This window comes from Tachyglossus aculeatus, chromosome 21, assembly GCF_015852505.1.
Source record: "Tachyglossus aculeatus isolate mTacAcu1 chromosome 21, mTacAcu1.pri, whole genome shotgun sequence".
In the NCBI taxonomy this organism is placed as follows: Eukaryota; Metazoa; Chordata; class Mammalia; order Monotremata; family Tachyglossidae; genus Tachyglossus; species Tachyglossus aculeatus.
In genome coordinates this window covers 886850-908969 of record NC_052086.1, presented here as the reverse complement: position 1 = coordinate 908969, position 22120 = coordinate 886850, and the positions used below count along the sequence as shown (strand labels likewise).

General features: G+C 55.0%; 1 protein-coding gene and 1 long non-coding RNA gene across 3 annotated transcripts in view; one reads left to right on the top strand and one right to left on the bottom strand.

Annotated features, from left to right (window-relative positions):
- The window catches only part of LOC119942633, a 32062-nt gene extending 25035 nt beyond the window's left edge, over positions 1–7027 (top strand). Inside the window, exons 3-4 of the long non-coding RNA XR_005455386.1 lie at positions 5497–5590; positions 6893–7027. This is a non-coding gene — a long non-coding RNA (uncharacterized LOC119942633). The remainder of the gene's footprint in view (positions 1–5496; positions 5591–6892) is intronic.
- Positions 7028–7402: 375 nt separating this feature from the next.
- On the bottom strand, positions 7403–8911 carry CLDN5 (claudin 5). Of its 2 annotated transcripts, XM_038763205.1 has the most exons (2): positions 8240–8911; positions 7407–7644 (listed from the first exon to the last, which is right to left on the bottom strand). In XM_038763205.1, exons 1-2 carry the CDS (start codon positions 8884–8886, stop codon positions 7455–7457), a joined length of 837 nt encoding a protein of 278 aa, XP_038619133.1. In that variant the 5' UTR covers positions 8887–8911; the 3' UTR covers positions 7407–7454. The 2 variants fall into 2 exon arrangements, with proteins under 2 accessions (XP_038619134.1, XP_038619133.1); XM_038763206.1 differs by having other exon boundaries at positions 7403–8911.
- Between the last annotated feature and the right edge of the window lie 13209 nt (positions 8912–22120).

The following is a 22120-nucleotide window of genomic DNA, read 5'->3' as shown; positions in this document are numbered from 1 at the left end:
CTTGGGAGTCAGAGGTCGTGGGTTCTAATGCCGCCTCTGCCACTTGTCAGCCGTGTGACTTTGGACAAGTCGCTTAACTTCTCTGTGCCTCAGTGACCTCATCTGTAAAATGGGGGTGAAGACTGTGAGCCCCACATGGGGCAAACTGATTACCTTGTATCTACCTCAGCGCTTAGAACAGTGTTTGGCACATAGTAAGCGCTTAACAAATGCCATCATCATTATTATTGCGCAGTCACAGGGCTGCAACGGAGCCTGTGCACCAGCAGGGGGAGCCCCGGGTCATTCCGCACCCACGTTTGCAGTGCACTTGTGCACCAGCAGGGGGCGCGCAACGATAATATCCAGACCAAACTTCTCAGGACTTAATAATAATAATAATAATAATGGCATTTACTAAGCGCCTACTATGTGCAAAGCACTGTTCTAATCGCTGGGGAGGTTACAAGGTGGTCAGGTTGTCCCTCGTGGGGCTCACAGTCTTAATCCCCATTTTAATAATAATAATAATAATGATTCATTCATTCAATCGTATTTATTGAGCGCTTACTGTGTGCAGAGCACTGTACTAAGCGCTTGGGAAGTACAAGTTGGCAACATATAGAGACAGTCCCTACCCAACAGTGGGCTCACAGTCTAGAAGGGGGAGACAGAGAACAAAACATATTAACAAAATAAAATAAATAGTATAAATATGTACAAATTAAATAGAGTACTAAATACACACAAACATGCATACATCTATACAGGTGCTGTGGGGAGGGGAAGGAGGCAAGGTGGGGGGATGGAGATGGGGAGGAGGGGGAAAGGGAGGAGGGGGCTCAGTGTGGGAAGGCCTCCTGGAGGAGGTGAGCTCTCAGTAGGGCCTTGAAGGGAGGAAGAGAGCTAGCTTGGCGGATGTTGGGAGGGAGGGCATTCCAGGCCAGGGGGAGGACGTGGGCCGGGGGTCGACGGCGGGACAGGTGAGAACGAGGCCCGGTGAGGAGATTAGCGGCAGAGGAGCGGAGGGTGCGGGCTGGGTTGGAGAAGGAGAGAAGGGTGGTGAGGTAGGAGGGGGCAAGGTGATGGATGGACAGCCTTGATGCCGAGGGTGAGGAGTTTCTGCCTGATGCGTAGGTCGATTGGTAGCCACTGGAGATTTTTGAGGAGGGGAGTAACACGCGCAGAGCGTTTTTGGACAAAGACAATCCGGGCAGTGGTGTGAAGTATGGAATGAAGTGGGGAGAGACAGGAGGATAGGAGATCGGAGAGGAGGCTGATACAGTAATCCATACGGGATAGGATGAGAGCTTGAATGAGCAGGGTAGCAGTTTGGATGGAGAGGAAAGGGTGGATCTTGGCAATGTTGCGGAGGTGAGACCGGCGGTTTTGGTAACGGCTTGGATGTGAGGGGTGAACGAGAGAGCGGAGTCGAGCATGACACCAAGTTTGCGGGCTTGTGAGACCAGAAGGTTGGTAGTGCCGTCAACAGTGATGGGAAAGTCAGGGAGAGGGCAGGGTTTGGGAGGGAAGACAAGGAGTTCAGTCTTGGACATGTTGAGTTTTAGGTGGCGGGCAGACATCCAGATGGAGATGTCCTGAAGGCAAGAGGAGATGCGAACCTGGAGGGAGGGAGGGAGAGAGAGCAGGGGCAGAGATGTAGATCTGGGTGTCATCAGTGTAGAGATGATAGTTGAAGCCGTGGGAGCGAATGAGGTCACCAAGGGAGTGAGTATAGATCGAGAACAGAAGGGGACCAAGAACTGAACCTGAACCTAAATGATGGCATTTATTAAGCGCTTACTATGTGTAAAGCACTGTTCTAAGCCCTGGGGAGGTTACAGAGGTGATCAGATTGTCCCTCGTGGGGCTCACAGTCTTAATTCCCATTTTATCAATAATAATAATAATGATGATGATGGCATTTATTAAGCACTTACTATGTGCAAAGCACTGTTCTAAGCGCTGCGGAGGTTACAGAGGTGATCAGACTGTCCCTCGTGGGGCTCACAGTCTTAATCCCCATTTTATTAATAATAACAATAATAATAATAATGATGATGGCATTTATTAAGTGCTCACTATGTGCAAAGCACTGTTCTAAGTGCTGGGGAGGTTACAGAGGTGATCAGATTGTCCCTCGCAGGGTTCACAGTCTTAATCCCCATTTTATTATTAATAATAATGATGATGGCATTTATTAAGTGCTTACTATGTGCAAAGCACTGTTCTAAGCACTGGGGAGGTTACAGAGGTGATAAGACTGTCCCTCGTGGGGCTCAGTCTTAATCCCCATTTTATTAATAATAATAATAATAATGGCATTTATTAAGCACTCACTATGTGCAAAGCACTGTTCTAAGTGCTGGGGAGGTTACAGAGGTGATCAGATTGTCCCCTGTGGGGCTCACAGCCTTCATCCCCATTTTCCAGTTGAGGTAACTGAGGCCCAGAGTAGTGAAGCTACTTGCCCCAAGTCACACAGCTGACAACTGGCGGAGCTGGGATTTGAACCCATGACCGCTGACTTCAAAGCCCTGCCTCTTTCCACTGAGCCACGCTGGTTCTCTAGAATTACCGTTCTCCTTTCTTCCTGCAGTCCCCGCTCTTTCTCTATTCATTCATTCATTCCATCGTATTTATTGAGCGCTTACTGTGTGCAGAGCACTGTACTAAGCGCTTGGGAAGTACAAGTTGGCAACATATAGAGACGGTCCCTGCCTGAATGGGGGCCTGGACCCAAGAGTCCCTCACCCCCTCCAAGTAGTACTTCCCCATTTGGATGCTCCCCCATTCCTGCCACTGCTTCCCAATAGGCTGCTCCTTCTAATGGGCCTAGGGTTTTCACTCCAACATCATCTTGTGAGCCAGGCCTGGCACCCGGTGCTCGGAAAAGGGATGAGGAGAAAGAGTCAAGATGAAGCCGCACGGCCTAGTGGCTAGAGCCTGGCCCTGGATCAGAAGGACCTGGGTTCTAATCCTGCCTCAGTCACTTGTCTGCTGTGTGATCATGTGGACGAGTCACTTCACTTCTCTGTGCCTCAGTTCCTTCATCTGTCAAGTGGGGATTAAGACTGTGAGCCCCGGGAGTTGGACTGTGTCCAACTTCATTAACTCATATCTACCGCATTGCTTAGAGCAGTGCCTGGCACATTCATTCATTCGTTCATTCAATCGTATTTATTGAGTGCTTACTGTGTGCGGAGCACTGTACTAAGCGCTTGGGAAGTACAAGTTGGCAACATCTAGAGACAGTCCCTAGTAAGCACTCACCAAATACCATAAAAAAAAGATGGTCGAGAGCCAGCGACTTCATTCATTCAGTCGTACTTATTGAGCGCCCGCTGTTGGGTAGGGACCGTCCCTATATGTCGCCGGCTTGTACTTTCCAAGCGCTTAGTACAGTGCTCTGCACACAGTAAGCGCTCAATAAATACGATTGAATGAGTGAAGTCGCTGGCTCTCGACCATCTTTTTTTTATGGTATTTGGTGAGTGCTTACTAGGGACTGCTTACTGTGTGCAGAGCACTGTTCTAAGCACTTAATGGTCTGAAAGGAAGCATGCGGGGGACAAAGATGAGAATCTATGTGTGCGCACACACACATACACCCTTACACAAACACATTCATTCAGTTTTATTTATTGAGCGCTTACTGTGTGCAGAGCACTGTACTAAGCGCTTGGGAAGTACAAGTTGGCAACATATAGAGACGGTCCCTACCCACCAGTGGGCTCACACATGGAGAGGAAACACCAAAGACAGGAAGAATGTCAGCTCTCCCACTAGCCACTGCAGGGGGTGGGCTCAGCACCTTAGCCAGACATGAATCTGTGAGCCAACTTGTACTTCCCCAGCGCTTAGCACAGCGCTCTGCACACAGTAAGCGCTCAATAAATACGATTGAATGAGTGAATGAGCGGCAAGTTCAGAACTCCAGATGGGTCTCAGCCTTGGCCCCGTCTCAAGTCCCTCGCTCTGGTCTGTTTAGTGTGCGGGGGGCCTGGGAGTGGCAGGGCCAGACCGCAAGAAGAACCTGAGGTGGGAGAGGGAGGGAAGCCAGAGACATTGAGACTGCTTCATGGGGTGTTTATAGTCCCCAAGTAAACACTTTAGCTTTAATTGCCAGAGCTGGGCACCCAGTCCCTGGCCCCCAGCCCTCTCTCTACGCTCTCCTGGACCGCCCTGGGGTCAGGGCTCAGGATGCCCTGGGCCAGACACTTGCGTTCCTCCCGTCCCACACTTCAGGGACCCTCCCGGCCTGATGGGGCTGGGGGCTTGAGGCTGATAGGGCTCAGTGGGAAGGAGCTGGGAGGGCTGGGCCAGGCTTGGGGAAGAGCAGAGCACTGCAGCGGGTGCGGGATGCCTAGATAATGTCACCCAAAATTCATTCATTCAGTCAGTCATATTTATTGAGCGCTTACTGTGTGCAGAGCACTGTGCTAAGTGCTTGAAATGGCTCAGGACCTCCTCGGGAGAGCCTTCCCCCCTCCCCCAGCAATGGGCCTGGGGGAGGTCTGGGGGCTGGAGGGCCACGTAATCATAATAACTGTGGTATTTGTTAAGTGCTTACTCTGGACCAGACACTGTACTAAGCACTGGGGTAGATACAAAGTAATTGGGCTGGACACAGTCCCTGGGCTACCTAGGGCTCACGGTCTTAATCCCCATTTTCCAGATGAGGTAACTGAGGCACAGAGAAGTGAAGCAACTTGTCCATGGTCATAGGGTAGAAAGGTGGCAGAGCTGGAATTAGAACCCAGGTCCTTCTGACTCCAGGTCGGGGCTAAATCCACTAAACCAGGCCACTTCTCTAATGTGGGGGTCGGAGGGTCCAACCTGGGCTAAGTCCGGGGGCCCGCAGCCAGCTGTTTCCTCTGTCAGACTTCAGGGGCAGCTTGAAATGTTTGTCTTCCCCAGGGCGGCGGGGAGGGGGGCCTCACTGTCCCTTAGACCCCCCTGGATTTCCTTGGGGGTCTGTGGATGGGGGGAGCGGGCAGTGCCCCGTGGGGTGGGGCAGGGCCAGGGGCCAGGGGCCAAGTCAATCCTGGAGAGCGCTTTGGGTGGGTGGGGGGATCCCCGTGGATGGGTAGAGGGGTCACGGTGCAGAGGTTGGGCGGTGGTACAGGGACAGAAGTCTGGGGTGTGGAAGCCTTCCCGGGGTTCTCCGAGCTCGGGACGTGCACCGTGTCCCTGTGGTTCCTCCCCGTGCCCCCCTTTATTAATAATAATAATCATAATAATAGTATTTATTAAGTGCTTACTATGTGTCAAGCACTGTTCGGAGTGCTGGAGTAGCTACAAGTTAATCAGGTTAGACACAGTCCCTGCCCCACATGGGGCCCACGGTCTTTATCCTCATTTTACAGATGAGGTACCTGAGGCCTAGAGAAGTGATTTGCCCAAGGTCACACAGTGGAAATGTTGGCAGAGCTGGGGATTAGAACCCATGTCCTTCCAACGCCCAGGCTGTTGCACGCTGCCCTTTGATGCCCTCTGCCTTTTCTCCCTCTCCAGCTGAGCCGTCGGCATCTTCTGCCTCCGTCGTTGAGCTGAAAATCCAGGATCGCAGCAAGTTCCTGGACACCGTGATCTCTCTCTTGTCTTTAGGGTGAGTCTGGAGGGTGTGGGGGTAGGGGGATATCCCTCCCTGCCCAAAAAGCACCCCGCTCCTGCCCCCCGAGTGAACCCGAATGCCTCCAGGGGAGCAGCGGAGACGGGCACCCCTGCCCCGTGGGCCCCGAGGTCCCAGACTCAGGCCACCCGAGGGCACGGGAGTGGCAACAAGCCTGCGGGGAGCAGTGACCGCTGCCGTCGCTGACCCTCAGGGGACGGGGGCCCATTGTTGTCACCTCCCGGGCGAGCTGGCACACCCCTGGCCTGCTGCCAGAGAGGATGGGCGCTGCCCAGCTTCCAGCGGGAGTTGGCAGAGTGGACAATGGGAAATTCAAACCCCCGCCGTGCCCCCCGGCCGCACCCATGGCTCCCACCAGAAGCTCCCAGCCTCACTGACTCCCCCGGCCCCGGGGCGAGGAGGGGGTCCATTCTGGGACACTGGAGCAGGGCGAGGGGAGGGGACCAAAGGATCAGACTCTACCTCCCTCCATCTCCCCTTCCCTGCTCTCCCCTCTTCTCCCAACCTCTCCCTGGAACCTGGACACGTCTATTCTCTGTGCCAGGAGAAAGAGAGAGAGAAAAAATAATAATAAAAAATAAAAGAGCAGGTGCCTGTCCTCTGTCTCCCCCACAGACTGGCAGCTCTTGGAGGGCCAGGATTGTGTCTTCTCTTTTATCTTTACCCCAGCTCCCAGGAGAGAAAGAGAAAGGGAGAGAGGGTGTGTGTGTCTGTCTGTCTGTGGGTCCCCCATCAGACAGGCAGCCTTTGAGAACAGGGACTGAGTCTCCCCCTTCCTTCATCTCTCCCCTAGCACATCTCCCGCCGCCTCTCGCTCTCCCTCCCTCTCACCACCTCCGTCTCTGTCTCTTTCTCCCTCCCTTTTCCCTCCCTCCTTCCCTTCCTCTCTCACCCTCCCTCCGTTTCTTTTTCTCTCCCGCTCTTACTCTCCTCTCTCCCTGTCTCTCCCTTCCTCCCTCTTTGTGTCTCTGTCTCTCATACTCATTTTCTCAATCTCTTTTTCTTTCTCTCTCTCCTCCCCTTCTCCTTGTGTGTGTCCCATCTCTCCTGTCAGGCAGGGCAGGGTAGAAGTTAGGGCAGGGTCCCGGATTGAGCCTCTGAAAGACACGGAGATGCCCCCCACCCCAGGGAGGAGGACAAAGAGCAGAGGTGGACCCCAAGTCCCAACCCCTGTGCCCCCGGGGCTGGGCCGAGAATGGGAGGAAGCTACATGCACCTTCACCCGCAAAGCAGGGTCGGGGGGCAGGGCTCTCCCCCAGGGGCTTTTCCTCCACCCAGGCAGGAGAGGAGCTGGGACTGATTCCACCCCACCCCGCAAAGGAGCTGGGATGGACCCCAACCTTCAGAGGAGCCGGAGCCGACCCTACCTCACAGAGGAGCTTGCCAGGGATCCCGAGGGCCTGGGGAAGCCCTGGCCAGGGAGGTGAGCAGAGGCCGAGCACTGACCCACCGGGGGGTGCGGGGGGTGCCCAGAGGGAAGCCCTGGCTAAACAGACCACAGTGTTCGTGCCCATGGAGGGGGCATCCAGCCAGTGGTACAACGGCATGTCAGTCCTCCTGTGGACACAGCTGGGCATCCTGTATAACCCCCATATAACACACATGTGTGCACACACACACCCACACACCCACGACCAAACCAGTGGCAAAGAGTGGGCCCCGTCGTCCAACACTCTTTCCCCCTCCCTTCCATTGCCCCCACTCGTTACCCCCACTCTCCCCTTCCCGTCTTCCCTCCCAGTCCGAGGCCGAACGGGCTGGCGTGTGGACAGAGAGAGCACGAGAGTGGCCGATCCATTCCATTTACTTTTGTGAGGAATGGGGGGCGAGGGGACAGATGTCAGTGGACAGGCCCTCCCCCAACCCCCGGACCCCAGCCATTTCCAATGCTGTTTGGGCGTTTTTTGATGGTCTGTGGCCCCACTTTCCTCACTCCAGGTGCATTGGCAAGAGCTGGAAAACCACCAACCAAATCCCGGATCCTGGCAGCAGCCGCGGGCAGGTAAGGGGGTCTGGCCGCTGTCCCCTTGCTAATAATAAGAAGAATTGTGGTATTCGTTCAGCACTTTCTATGTGTCAAGCACTGCACTAAACACTGGGGTAGATACAAGATAAACAGGTCCTGCGTGGGCTCACAGTCTAAAGGGGAGGAAGAGCAGGTCCCCATTTTACAGATGAGGAAACTGAGGCACAGGGAAGTTAAGTGGCTCGGCCACAGTCACAGGGCAGATGAACGGCAGGGCTGGAATTAGAACCCGGGTCTCCCGGCCCTCAAGCCTGTGCTCTTTCCTCGGTGGGCGCTGCGGCGGGGGGTGGGGAAAGGGGGTGCGCTCTGGAAGAGCGGAGCCCCTTGAGAAAGTACAAATTTCAGGGAATCAACGCTTTTCAGTCTGTCTGTCCTTCTGCCCGATGGCGGCTGTGTACAGATTAGAAGTGAGGCGGAGAGGTGGGGGGGATGGAGGGAAGGGGTCGCTCGTAAGGCGTGGGACTTGGTGAGAGGGGAAGGGGGAGCGGAGAGGGCGCCGCCGTGACCCCCAGGCCGGTGGCCACCCAGGCCGGGGTCCAGTCTGGGGCTGCCAACCCCCGTCCGGCCCAGGGTCCGGGTCGAGGGCCGGGCCCGCTCACACGTAGTTCTTCTTGTCGTAGTCGCCGCTCGGGGCAGGCCGCCTCGGGGCCGAGTAACGCACGGGGAAGCCGAGGTCGGCCCGGCCCGGGCAGGCCCCGCAGCAGATGACCCCGCCGCCGGCGAGCAGCAGCGCGGCGGCGGCCCAGCCGATGTACAGCGCCGCGCCCATCTCGTGCTTCTGCGACACGGGCACCCGCGGGTTGTGGAAGTCGCTGATGACCGTGTGGGCGAACCAGCCCAGGGGCACGAGGGCCAGCAGGCCGCACAGGGCGTAGAGCGCGCCCCCGGCCCAGGCCACGCGGGCCTTGGCCGGGCCCGCCGGCACGCAGGTGGTGCACTGCGCCCCCGCCACGGTGACCAGCAGGGCCACCAGCCCCAGCAGCCCCACGACCACCGTCAGGGCCCGCCCGGCCTGCATCTCGGGCGGCAGCGCCAGCACCGAGTCGTACACTTTGCACTGCATCTGGCCCGTGCTCTGCACCACGCAGTTCATCCACAGGCCCTGCCACGTGTTCTGCGCCGTCACGATGTTCCCGTCCAGGTAGGCCGACACCCGCCACATGGGCAGGCTGCACGCCAGGATCATGCCCACCCAGCCCGCCACGCACAGCCCCAGCCCCAGGATCTCCAGCGCCGCCGACCCCATGGCCGCCCGCGCCGCCAGGGGGCGCCCCGGGGACCGCTCGCCGCCGCCGCTAGGGGGCGCCCCGGGGGTCAAACGGCTGCTGGCGCCGCCGCCGCCAGGGGGCGCACCGGGGAGGGGGGGTCAAACGGCTGTTCGGGGGGCCGAGTCGCCGCCGCCGCCGCTAGGGGGCGCCCCGGGGGCCAAACGGCTCCTGGCGCCGCCGCCGCCGCTAGGGGGCGCACTGGAAGGGGGAAAACGGCTGCTGGCGCCGCCGCCGCTGGGGGGCGCTCCGGAGGCCGAGTCGCCGCCGCCGCGAGGGGGCGCCCCGGGGGCCAAACGGCTGCTGGCACCGCCGCCAACGCTAGGGGGCGCACCGGAGGGGGGGGGCAAACGGCTGCTGGCTCCGCCGCCGCTGGGGGGACGCTCCGGGGGCCGAGTCGCCGCCGCCGCTGGGGGGCGCCCCGGGGGTCAAACGGTCCCGGGCGCTGCCGCCGCTAGAGGGCGCACGGGGGGGGGGGGGAAACAAACGGCGCCGCCGCTGGGGGGACGCTCCGGGGGCCGAGTCGCCGCCGCCGCCGGTAGGGGGCGCCCTGCGGGTGGGGGGGGGTGTCAAACGGCAGCTGGCGTCACCGCTGGGGGGGATGCTCCAGGGGCCGAGTCGCCGCTAGGGGGCGCCCCGGGGAGGGGGGTCAAACGGCTGCTGGCGTCGCCGCCGCCGCTGGAGGGACGCTCCGGGGGCCGAGCCGCCGCCAGGGGGCGCCCCGGGGACCGGCCGCCGCCGCCGCCAGGGGGCGCCTCGGGGTCGAGCGGCCGCCCCGGAGTGGCCGCTAGGGGGCGCTCCGGGTGCGGGGGGCCGAGCCGCCGTGGCCCGCTAGGGGGCGTCGATGGAAGCAGGGGTGGCCGCTGTCCGTCCGTCCGTCCGACGGTCCGTCCGACGGTACGTCCGCTGTCCGTCCGCTGTCTGTCCGTCCGTCCGCCCGAGGCCGGCGGGCTCCGGTCCGGACTGGCGGCGCCGGCCGCCGGGGGCCGCTCACTAAGTAGCCTCGGGCCCCGCCCCTCCGCGGCCCTCCGCGGCCCCTGCCCCGCCCAGCCCGGCCAATCCCCGGCCCCCGGAGGCGGGGAGGGGGGCGCCCGGGGAGGGGCTTTCCGGGAGCTGGGGAGCTCCCAAACTGGGAGCCCACTGGAGGGGAGGGACCGTCTCTAGATGTTGCCAACTTGTCCTTCCCAAGCGCTTAGTACAGTGCTCTGCACACAGTAAGCGCTCAATAAATACGATTGATGGATTGATTGGGGAGGGTCGCCCCTCGGGCCCCCGGAGAGCGGGAGGCTGCAGTTTGGGCCAGGACCCCCTCTTCATCCGGACCTGCCCCCCAACCCTCGGGGTGGGGGGGGTGCCCCAAGACCTCTCAGACGATGCATTATGTTGGGTAGGGACCGTCTCTATATGTTGCCAACTTGGACTTCCCAAGCGCTTAGTACAGTGCTCTGCACACAGGAAGCGCTCAATAAATACGATTGATTGATTATGGGAAGGGGCACAGGAGTGGACAGGACCCCCTCTGTTTGTGGGGGCGGGCCACTTGGCTGACCCTTCCCTACAGTCTGGTTCCTTCATCAGTGTCATATGTTGCCAACTTGTGCTTCCCAAGCGCTTAGTACAGTGCTCTGCACACAGTAAGCGCTCAGTAAATACGGTTGATTGACTGATCAGTGTCGCCGGCATCCAGCTTAGGCAGTCGGTCGATCATGAGAAGCAGCGAGAGCCTGGGAGTCAGGGGGCGTGGGTTCTAATTCTGCCTCCGCCACACGTCTGCCAAGGTCCTTGGGCGACTCGCTTCACCTCTCTGGGCCTCAGCTACTCATCAGTGAAGCAGGGATTACGACTGTGAGCTTCCCATGGGATGGGGACTGTGGCCAGCCTGATTACCTTGTATCTCCCCCAGTGCTTGGCACAGCGTAAGTGCTTAACATTCATTCAGTCAATCGTATTGAGCGCTTACTGGGTGCAGAGCACTGTACTAAGCACTTGGGAAGTTGGCAACATATAGAGACTCTCCCTACCCAACAACGGGCTTACAGTCTAGAAACCATATTATTATTAATCGTATTTATTGAGCCCGTACTGTGTGCAGGACACTGCGCTTGGGAGAGTACAACGATACGATAGACACATTTCCTGCCTACAAGGAGCACCCAACGACGGAGCTCCCAGCGGCCAAGCCCTGGGACAAAGTCGGAACAAGGGGAGCTCAACTCACGGGAAGTGGGTGCTCGGGGTGGGACGGCTGTGGAGGAGAATGGGCGCAGTGTCCCCAGGCCCCCAGCATCCCGTCTGATGGTCCCAGTCCAACCCGCTTCGGGGCCAGTGAATGGGTGGGCCAATTACCGCTTCGGCTCCACCCCTCTGAGGCTCCTCTTGGGCTTAGTTAAGCACTTACTATGTGCTAAGCCCTGGAGCAGTCACAAGACTATCGGATCAGACCCAATCCCTGCCCCACGAGGTGGCTCACAGTCTAACGGAGAGGGAGAACAGGTATTTAAGCCCCATCAGAGGGGGAAACTGAGGCCCGGAAAAGCCAAGTGATTTGGTCAAGGTCACGAGGCGGACAGGCGGTCCAGATCTCCAGATTCCCGTTCCTGTGCTGCTTCCTCACACGACGTGCCAAGCCTTGTCTCCCCGCCTCGACCCCCCCTCTCCCCCCAGGCTCCCACTGGTTGTGAATCATCTGCGTCCGCCTTTCTTCCCTGGTACGCCGTAAGCTCCATGAGGGCAGGGAACGTGTGTTTGCCTCTGTTGTGCTTTCCCCAGTGCTTAGCGCGGTGCTCCGTAAACAGTCGGCTCCCGACGGATAGCTCGGATTGATCGAATGATCGACTGATGAGGATGCAGTAAAGCCCCTCCTCAGTAAAGCTGGTGGCTGAGAGACACCGGAGGACCGCCGCTTCTCTAGCGGGACCGGATGGGACCTGGGCGGTCTGGGGTCAAAGGGCACCAGGTGAGGTGACCCTCCCAGCGCCTGGACAGACAGGAGGAAGGCCTGGTGTAGCGGGACTGGGGGCGGGCAACAGAGGAGGATGAGGGGACAGGAGACGGAAGGGAACGAGGAGAGTAGCCGCAGCCGGGGTGTCTGGGGAGTGACCCTCTGGCCTCCGAGAGGGCCAGTGCCGGGAGAGGGTCAGCGTGGAGACACGTAGCAGGGCCCTGCCCCCACCCCGCTCCGGCCGGTGATGTCATCGCCCCTCTCCAAGGCCACCATCCCAGTACAGCCCTTCCTGGCCGGGCGGGGCCGGGGGGGTCGGGGATGGAGGCAGGGGGATTCCCACCAGCAGTCCAGAGGCCCCGGTGTTTCCGGCCTCTCCCTGCACAATGGCAAGGAGCGATGTGGCCGGGCCCGAGAGGCAGGGGAGGGGCCGCGCCCCGAGCGCCAGGCCAACATGCAGGGAGCGGGCAGCGAGAGGCCCTTCGGCCATCCTCCCCGGCCAGGGGCAGGTGATCCTAGGTTTCCTGGCTCTCCCGTGTCTCCCTCTGCCCCCTGGCCTGCTCTTTCCAGTCCTCTCCAGGTAGCTCCTCTAATCCCGGCTCTGCTGCCTATCTGCTGGGTGGCCTTGGACAAATCACTTCGCTTCTCTGTGCCTCATCTGTAAAATGGGGATTGAGACTGTGAGCCCCATGTGGGGCAGGGACTGTGTCCAACCCGATTTGCTCGTATCCACCCCGGCGTTTAGTAATTAGTAGTAGTATTATAACCCTCTCACAGACCCTCACTCTGGACTCTACCGTTTCTGACCTCTTCTTGGAACTCCCTTTTTTCTCCTCCTCTTCCTCCTCCAACTGACCATAGCTCTCCTCATCTTCAAAACGTCCTGAAACCCCAACAGCCCCTCTAGGGTCACGTGTATTTATACTAATAATAATGATGATGATGGCATTTATTAAGCGCTTACTATGTGCAAAGCACTGTTCAAAGCGCTTGGGAGTTTACAAGGTGATCAGGTTGTCCCATGGGGGGCTCACAGTCTTAATCCCCATTTTACAGATGAGGGAACTGAGGACTAGAGAAGTGAAGTGACTTGTCCAAGGTCACACAGCTGACAAGTGGCGGAGCCAGGATTTGAACCGATGACCTCTAACTTCAAAGCCCGGGCTCTTTCCACTGAGCCATGCTGATTCCCCTATATATATGTGTGTGTGTGTGTGTGTGTCTGTGTGTGTATATATGTATATATATGCATATATGTATCATCAATCGTATTTATTGAGCGCTTACTATGTGCAGAGCACTGTACTAAGCGCTTGGGAAGTACAAGTTGGCAACATATACAGTCCCTACCCAACAGTGGGCTCACAGTCTATATATACACACACATCTGTGTGTGTGATTCATTTACTCGCATGCTGCAGTATTTACCTTCTGTATCTGTGCACTTGTTTTTTTGTCTATCAGCTATCAATCAGTCAGTGGTATTTACTGCGTGTTGTGTAAACCATTGTACTCAGTCGGTAGACGTGATCCCTGCCCCTAGGGAGCTTCCAGTCGACCTACTGTCTCCCCATTTCTCCCCCAGTGGATTGGAAGCTACTCTGGAACAGGTTCGTGTCTTGTGTTGTTGGATTTCAAAGTATGCCCTCCAGTTCTCTCCACAGAACAGGCCCTCAGTCCAATGCCCTGACACAGTAGGTGCTCAGTACAGCACTCTGCACACAGCAGGTGCGTACCTTAGCACTCAGCACACCGTCGGTTCAAAGTCCAGAGCTCTGCACACAGGGGTCCAGTTGAGAGCTCCACATGAAGCAGGTGCCCAGCACAGCACTTATCAATCAATCGTATTTATTGAGCGCTTACTGTGTGCAGAGCACTGTACTAAGTGCTTGGGAAGTACAAGTTGGCAACATATAGAGACAGTCCCTACCTAACAGTGGGCTCACAGTCTAAAAGGGGGAGACTTATGCACACAGATGTCCAGTACAGCACTTTACGGTCAGTAGACCATCAGTAGAGTGCTTGGCCCATGGTAGGCGGCCAGTACAGAGGCCTGGTGATACTGGGCTTGGAGGGAAGTAGGCCATTCATTCATTCATTCAGTGCAGCGTGGCTCAGAGGAAATAGCACGGGCTTTGGAGACAGTGGTCATGGGTTCAAATTCTGGCTCCGCCAATTGTCAGCTGTGTGACTTTGGGCAAGTCACTTAACTTCTCTCTGCCTCAGTGACCTCATCTGTAAAATGGGGATTAAGACTGTGAGCCCCCCGTGGGACAACCTGATCACCTCGTACCTTCCCCAGTGCTTAGAACAGTGCTTTGCACATAGTAAGCGCCTAATAAATGCCATTATTATTATTATTTATATGCCCCAGATTGAACCCCTGGCGTCTCGGCCCTACCCCAAGATGCGTTTGGCTGGTCTGAAGCTCCGCGGCCGGGTTGGGGCTGCCTTCTCTGGCCGGTCCGGTCCGGTGGCGGGTGGCTAGTCTGGGGCCTCCCTCACTAGCCAGGATGATCCGGGGCCACGCGGCTGAGCTGGGGTTGCCCTCGCTAGCCAGACTGGTCTGGTGCCTCGCAGCTGGGCCGGAGCCAACCTCACTGGCCAGGCTGGTCTGGAGCTTGGGCCTTGTCCTCCAGGGTCTTCCAGTCTAGCGGTGGGAAAGAACGTGTGAGTCCCGGGGAAGCCTCTTCCTCCCACCCTGTGGCCCCCCGGCCCCGTGGAGGACCGGGGCAAGCTGGGAAGCTTGAGCACAGGAAAAACTCCAGGCCCCACCGTGAGTCCGGGGAAACTGCGGGAGGGAGAGGTGGCCGTTCTGCCCTTGGCCCTGGCTGACCAGCACAGGGAGCCCAACCCCAGTGGAATCAGTCCTGCATGGGGGTAAAGGATAGGGAGCCTGGTTGGAGGCGCGGGAGGCGTCCCCCTCCAGCGTGTGTGTGCCGCCCCGCCCGGACCTAAACTACCCACTGTCCAGCCGTTCTTGGAAGCAGGCAGGGGAGTTTGCGAGGAAACAGGCCAAGTATTTTTATCACATTGAAAGCAGCTTCGGCAGAAAGGAAATTGGAAGCCTATTTCCGGATTTGCAGAGGTAACGGGAGAGGAAAATGACATCTGGGCCGGTGTGTGTCTGGGCGCACGTGTCTCTTTGAGCCTTCGTGGGTACGCCCGTATATGTCCATGCCTTAGTGCGTCTGCAAAGGTTTGTGCACGGCTGTGAATCTCTGCACAGCCGAGGGGGTTTGGGGTTAGGGTCTGTGCATCTGTGTGTGTGTGTTTGTATTTGTCTGGGCTGTATCTGTGCGCAGATGTTTCCGTTTACGTCCCCTCCTCCCTCTCCTTCCTAGGGAGTCCCTCTACTGACCGTTAAACTGCCCCTCCCAGCTGCCTGAGGGTCCCCAACCCTGGAGGCTGACAGGGCCGGGATTGGAGTTCTGAGATTGAGACCCGTCAAGATTGTCCCGAGCCCGTTCCTACTACGTGAAGAGCACTGTTCTGGGCACCTACTGTGGACAGAACAGTGCACTAGCAGGTTGGGAGAGAGGAAGAGATGCAGGGGACACGATCCCTGCCCACAAGGCACTTACATCCTAGCAGATCGGGGAGAGGGGTATGGAGCGGAGAACAGGCATCTAATACAGCTTTGCAGAGAGGGTGAAATTGAGCGTCAGCCAGGGTTGAGGGAAGGTTTTGGGGAGTCTGGACCAAGTTTGGCATCCTTATCCTTGCCTCTGAAGGTTTTTACAGGGATCTGGCAACCTGGGGGCTCCTGTCCGTCCCCTCCAACACCCCACCCCTTTTGGAGGGAATCAGTCACCCTGGGCAGCACCAGGGTCCTTGTTCTCCTGATTCTCCGCAGCCTCTAGACCGTAAGCCTGTTGTGAGCGGGGAACGTGTCTTGTTTCTTGTTATAGTGTACTCTCTCAAGTGCTTAGTACAGCATTCTGCATACAGTAAGCGCTCAATAAATAGGATTGAATGAATGAATGAGCTGGGTCGGGGTCTTCGGGCCAGCGCACCCCAAGATCCCTCCCCCCGGCCCCGGTCTCTTTGTGCAGGTTCTTCTGGTCAGCCCTTTGGTCACCACCTGTATTGACTATCCCACACTCAGCCCGACGGTAAGCACTCGGTAAATATCACCGATTGACTCTCCTACTCCCTTCTGCATTGTTCTTGCACTTGGATTTTCACCCTTCATTCAATCCTCCCTCAGTCTCACAGCATTTATGTCCATATCCATAATTTATGTGAATATAATAATAATAATGGAATTTGTTAAGCGCTTACTATGTGCACAGCACTGTTCTAAGCTCTAGGGAGGTTACAAGGTGATCAGGTTGTCCCCCGTGGGGCTCACAGTCTCCCCCTCTAACCTTTAAACTCGTTGTGGGCAGGGAATGTGTGTATCAACTCGTATTGAACTCTCCCAAGCGTTTAGTACAGTGTTCTGCACTCAGTAAGTGCTCAACAAATATCATTGATTGATTGACTGAGAGATCTGCCTCACCCTGGGGGAGAACAGCAACAAGACCCCGGCCCTCAGCTTTCCCCTAGCCTGCAGGATCCATCCTCAGGTATTTCATTCATTCAGTAATATTTATTGAGCGCTCACTGTGAACATAGTACTGTACTAAGTGCTTGGGCACACCTCCTCCAAGAGGCCTTCATTAACTAATACCTCATTTCCCCATCCACCCTCCCCTCTGCATCATTCATTCACTCATTCAATCGTATTTAATAGTAATAATGATGGCATTTGTTAAGCGCTTACTCTGTGCAAAGCACTGTTCTAAGCACTGGGGAGGATACAAAGTGATCAGATTGTCCCACGTGGGGCTCACAGTCTTAATCCCCATTTTACAGATGAGGTCACTGAGGCCCAGAGAAGTTAAGTGACTTGCCCAAAGTCACACAGCTGACAATTGGCAGACCTGGGATTTGAACCCATAACCTCTGTTGAGCACTTACTGTTTGCAGAGCACTGTACTAAGCGTACAGTGGGAGAGTGCAGCACAACAATAAACTGCCCATCTTACTAGGCACTTGGTGTGCCCCTGAAGCACTGCCTTTATTCATCCCCACTCCCAGCCCACAGCACATTTGCCCATATCTGTAATTTATTTATTTATATTAATGTCTGCCTGCACCTCTAAAGTGTTAGCCCACTGTGGGCAGGGATTGTGTCTGTTTATTGTTATATTGTCCTCTCCCAAGGTTCTTAGTACAGTGCTCTGCACACAGTAAGCACCCAATAAATACGACTGACTGATTGACTTGCTTTAGATACTCACCCCAGCCCCTCAACGCTTATGACCATATTCTTATACTCTACTATTTCCTATACTTCTAATTTTTCATGTCTGTGTCCCCCTCTAGACTGCAAGCTCTTTGTAGGTAGGGATTGTGTCTACCAACTTTGTTGTATTGTGCTCTCCCAAGCACATAGTACAGTGCTCTGTGCTTAGTATGTGCTCAATAAATACCACTGATAGATTATTCTAACAGCACCCATTGTTGGCAGAGACATGCCTATCGGCCCCACGGACCTTGAGAAGTCTCTCTGCTCTTTTCCTGAGTTTGGGTGGTGAGATGCCAGACAAGGTGTTTCTGGCTGTCTCTCACTTTTTTTAAATGGCATTTCTGAAGCGCTTACTACGTGCCAAGCACTGTAGTAAGCTCTGGGGTAGATATCAGTTAATCAAGTTGGACACAGTCAGTGTCCCACATGGGGCTCACAGTCTTAATTCCCGTTTTACAGAGGAGGAAACAGAGGCACAGAGAAGTTAAGGGTCACGCAGACAAGTGGTGGAACCGGGATTAGAACCCAGATCCTTCTGACTCCCAAGCCCGGCCTCTAACCGCTACACCAGCCTGCTTTTCCCATTTAGTTCCTTGGAGCGGAGCAGCAGCTCCGCTGGCCTCTGGTCTTTCCCAGTTGGGTAGAAACGCTCTCCGCTCGCCCCTCAGATGACTCTGGCCAAGTCCTTGGCTGCCTCAGGATGCAAGTCATTAAGACCTCATCCGGCTTATTCAACTCACTTTTCACCCGCCCTCCGCCTGCTGACTTCCACATCTTCCAGCCTGCGATTTGGCTGGGCCTGTTCCCAGTTCTCGCTGCTCTCAGATTTCCTTTTGGGGCCGGGGGTGGCCAGGGGGGAAGGACAGGGGACAGGGATGAGAACACGGGCTCCTCTCTGTCATTCAACCCACATATTCAGTCCGTCACTAAATTCTGTCAGTCCCACCTTCAAGACGTCTCTAAAATCCGCCCTTTCCTCTCCATCCAAACTTCTACCACAGAAATACAATCACTCATCCTATCCCACCTGGATTACTGCATTAGCCTCCTTGCTGACCTCCCAGCCTCCTGTCTCTCCCTATTCCAGTCCTTACTTCACTCTGTTTGCCCAGATCATTTTTCTGTGAAAACGCTTAGGACCTATCATCCTTCTCCTCAAAAAATTCCAGTGATTGCCCATCCGCCTCCCTATCAAACTAAAACTCCTCACCTTTGGCTTTGAAGCACTTCATCACCTTTTCCCCCCTCCTACCTCACCTGGCTTCTCTCCTTCTACAACCCGGCCTGCACACTTAATTTCTCTAGTGCTAACCTTCTCACTGGGCCTCCATCTCACCTGTCTCACCACCGACACTTAGCCCACATCCTGCCTCTGGTCTGGAACCCCCTCCCTCCTCAAATCCGACAGACAACCACTCTCCCCACCTTCAAAACCTCATCGAAGGCACATCTCCTCCAAGAAGCCTTCCCAGACTAAGCCGCACTTTCCTCATCTCCCACTTCTGTCTGAGTTGCCCTGATTTGCTCCCTTCGTTCTTCCCCCCTCCCAGCCCCTCAGCACTTATGTACACAGCTGTTATTTTATATATTTGTACTGATGCCTGTCTCCCCCGTCTAGACTGTAAGTTCATTGTGGGCAGGGAATGTCACTGTTTATTGCATTGTACTTTCCCAAGCGCTTACTACAGTGCTCTGCATGCAGTAAGTGCTCAATAAATGCGATTGAATGAATGAATGAAAATCCTTGGCAAGCTTGGGGGCTCTCTCTGCGTAGATTGTGGCAGCCTTCCGTTTCCCTCCCTGTCCCTGCCAGAGACATTTCAATCAATAAATCAATGGTATGTATTGAACGCTTACTCTGTGCAGAGCACTGGACTAAGCGCTCTGGGAAGTACAAAACAACAGAGTTAGTAGACTCAATCTCTGCCCATAAGGAGCGTGGCCCAGGAGTCAGAAGGACCTGGGTTCTAATCCCAGCTCGGTCACGTGTCTGCTGTGTGACCGTGTGGGCAAGTGGCTTCACTTCTCTGTGCCTCAGTTCCCTCGTCTGTAAAATGGGGATTAAAACTGTGAGCCCCATGTGGGACATGGACTTTGTCCAACATGATCAGCTTGTATAGTGCTTAGTACGGTGCCTGACACGTAGTAAGCGCCTAACAAATACCAAGAAAAAATGACTTGACAGTCTAAAGGGGGAGGCAGAATTTAAAATAAATGATAGGAGAAATAAGCGTATAAGGTTATGGACATAAGTGCTGAGGGGTTGCGGTGAGCATCAAAGTGCTTAAGGCATAAATGGCCAAGTGCATAGTCAATCAGTCAATCAGTCGTGTTTATTGGAGAAGCAGCATGGCTCAGTGAAAAGAGCCTGGGCTTTGGAGTCAGAGGTCATGGGTTCAAATCCTGGCTCCACCACTTGTCAGCTGTGGGGCTTTGGTCAAGTCACTTAACTTCTCTGGGCCTCAGTGACCTCGTCTGTAAAATGGAGATTCATTCATTCGATTGTATTTATTGAGTGCTTACTGTGTGCCGAGCACTGTACTAAGCGCTTGGGAGGTACGAGTTGGCAACATATAGAGACGGTCCCTACCCAACAACAGGATTAAGACTGTGAGCCCCTTGTGGGACAACCTCATCACTTTGTAACCTCCCCAGCGCTTAGGACAGTGCTTTGCACGTAGTAAGCGCTTAACAAATGCCATTATTATTATTATTATTGAGCACTTACTATGTGCACTGCACTGTACGAAGTATTTGGGAGACTACAATATAACAATATAATAGAGTTGGCAGACACATTCTCCGACTTTAATGAACTTAGAGTCTAGAGGAGGAGACAGACATTGATATAAAGAAATAAATTGTGGATAGGTACATAAGTGCCGTGGGGCTGGGGAGATGCTGAATAAAGGGAGCCCATCCAAATGCAAGGGCAACGCAGAAGGGAGTGGGAGAAGAGGAAATGAGCATTTAATCAGGGAAGGCATCTCGGAAGAGGTGTGCCTTCATTAAGGGTTTGAAAGGGGAGAGAGTTATTGTCGGATATGAAGAGGGAGGGTGGTCCAGTCCAGAATCAGGATGTGGGCAAGAGGTCGGCGGTGAGACAGATGAGATTGAGGTACAGTGAGTAAGCTGGCATTAGAGAAGCCAAGTGATGGGGCTGGGTTAGAGAAGGAGAATGAGAAAGTGATATAGGAGGGGGCAAAGTGACTGAGTGATTCAAAGCCAAAGGTAAGTAGTTTCTGTTTGATGCCGAAGTGGATGGGCAGCCACTGGAGATTCTTGAGGAGTGGGGAGACATAGTCTGAATGTTTCTGTAGAAAAATGATCCGGGCAGCAGAGTGAAGTATGGACTGGAGCGGGGAGAGACAGGAGGCAGGGAGGTCGGCTAGGAGGCTGAAAAAGTAATCGAGGCGGGATAGGTTAGGTGATTGGATTAACGTGGTGGGAGTTTGGATGGAGAGGAAAGGATAGGTAGATTTTAGGCATGTTGTGAAGCTTGAAGGATTTAGTGATAGATTGAATATGTGGGTTGAATGAGAGGGGTAAGTCAAGGGTAACACCAAGGTTTTGGGACTGTGAGCCCACTATTGGGTAGGGACTGTCTCTATATGTTGCCAGCTTGTACTTCCCAAGCGCTTAGTACAGTGCTCTGCACCCAGTAAGCACTCAATAAATACGATTGATTGATTGGTACGTCCCGTGATGGAAAAATCACGGGGAGGAGGGGGTTTGGGTGGGAAGATGAGGAGTTAGGTTTTGGATATGTTAAGTTTCAGATGTCGGTGGGATATGTAGGAAGAGATGTCTTGAAGGCAGGGGAAAATGTGAGACTGCAGAAAGAGAGAGAGATCAGGGTTGGAGGTGCAGATTTAGGAATCATCCGCATAGAGATGGTAGTTACAACCGTGGGAGTGAGTGAGTTCTCCAGGGAAGTGGGTGTAGATGGAGAATAGAAGGGGACCCAGAACTGAGCCTCGAAGGACTCCCATGGCTAGAGGATGGGAGGGAGAAGAGGTGCCCTGCACAGATTTCTCTAATAGCGCTTACCACCATGGCTTCTTTAACCATAATGGAGTTTTTGGTCTATCAAGATACCCAGATGAAGTATGAATATGAAGTAGACAAGGATTTTTCTAGGTAAAACTCTTTTTTGTCTTGAGACCTCTTTCAGTTTCTTCTCACTGTCTCCTTGCTGATCTGTTCTGGGAGAAGTTGGTTCTGTCCTAGTGTGACAGACTTTATATGCGGGGAGGTTTTTCTTGACTATCCACATCCCTGTTTGAAAAAGGAGGGGGAAAAAATTGTCCGTTGCATTTGTTTTCGGTGGAGCCTTTTGGAATCAAATCTTTCGATTAGGGTGTCTTATTTTTGCTTATTAATCGATCCCATAAATTGGGTGTGGCGAGCAGCTGTTAAATTTAACATTGACGTACACATTTGAGCTTACTGGGGAGACGGGAAAGTGTCTACCGGTTCTGTTGTTTTGTGCTCTGCACACAGTAAGTGCTCGATGGGTGTTTTCCTCTTAGAAGCTGAAGGGAGGAACCTCCCTTCCAGAGGCTGATTTCTTGTTCCGTGGAAGCTTGGAGAGGGAAGACTTTAACTCGCGGAGCAGGAATGCTGCACAGCGTTCCAGGCCCAAGCTAAAACCCTCGGGGTCTCTGAGTGGCCTCTGACATTTGGGACTGGAGCATCAAGTCACGCGCTTCCTACAGTTCTGGCGGAGGTGCCGTTGCCATTCCCCAAATCATCTCTTTAAGACGAGACGTATAAAGACGCGGCTTTATGCTCGGAAGCCGATCCGGGAGGGGATTATTTTCCTCCGTGGCCCCAGAGGGCACATTCTCGAAGCTCTGCACGGGAGCGATGAAGAGGAGAACGTTCAGTATTTCAGAATTGCTCATCTGTATAATAATAATGGCATGTATTAAACGCTTACTATGTGCAAAGCACTGTTCTAAGCGCTGGAGAGGTT

Excerpts from the sequence above, each read along its gene's own strand:
- CLDN5 (XM_038763205.1), bottom strand. The coding sequence starts at position 8,886 with ATGGGGTCGGCGGCGCTGGAGATCCTGGGGCTGGGGCTGTGCGTGGCG. Across the intron at positions 7,645-8,239 it reads TACGACAAGAAGAACTACGT|CAAGGGGACAGCGGCCAGAC; the intron begins GTGAGCGGGCCC and ends TCTTATTATTAG.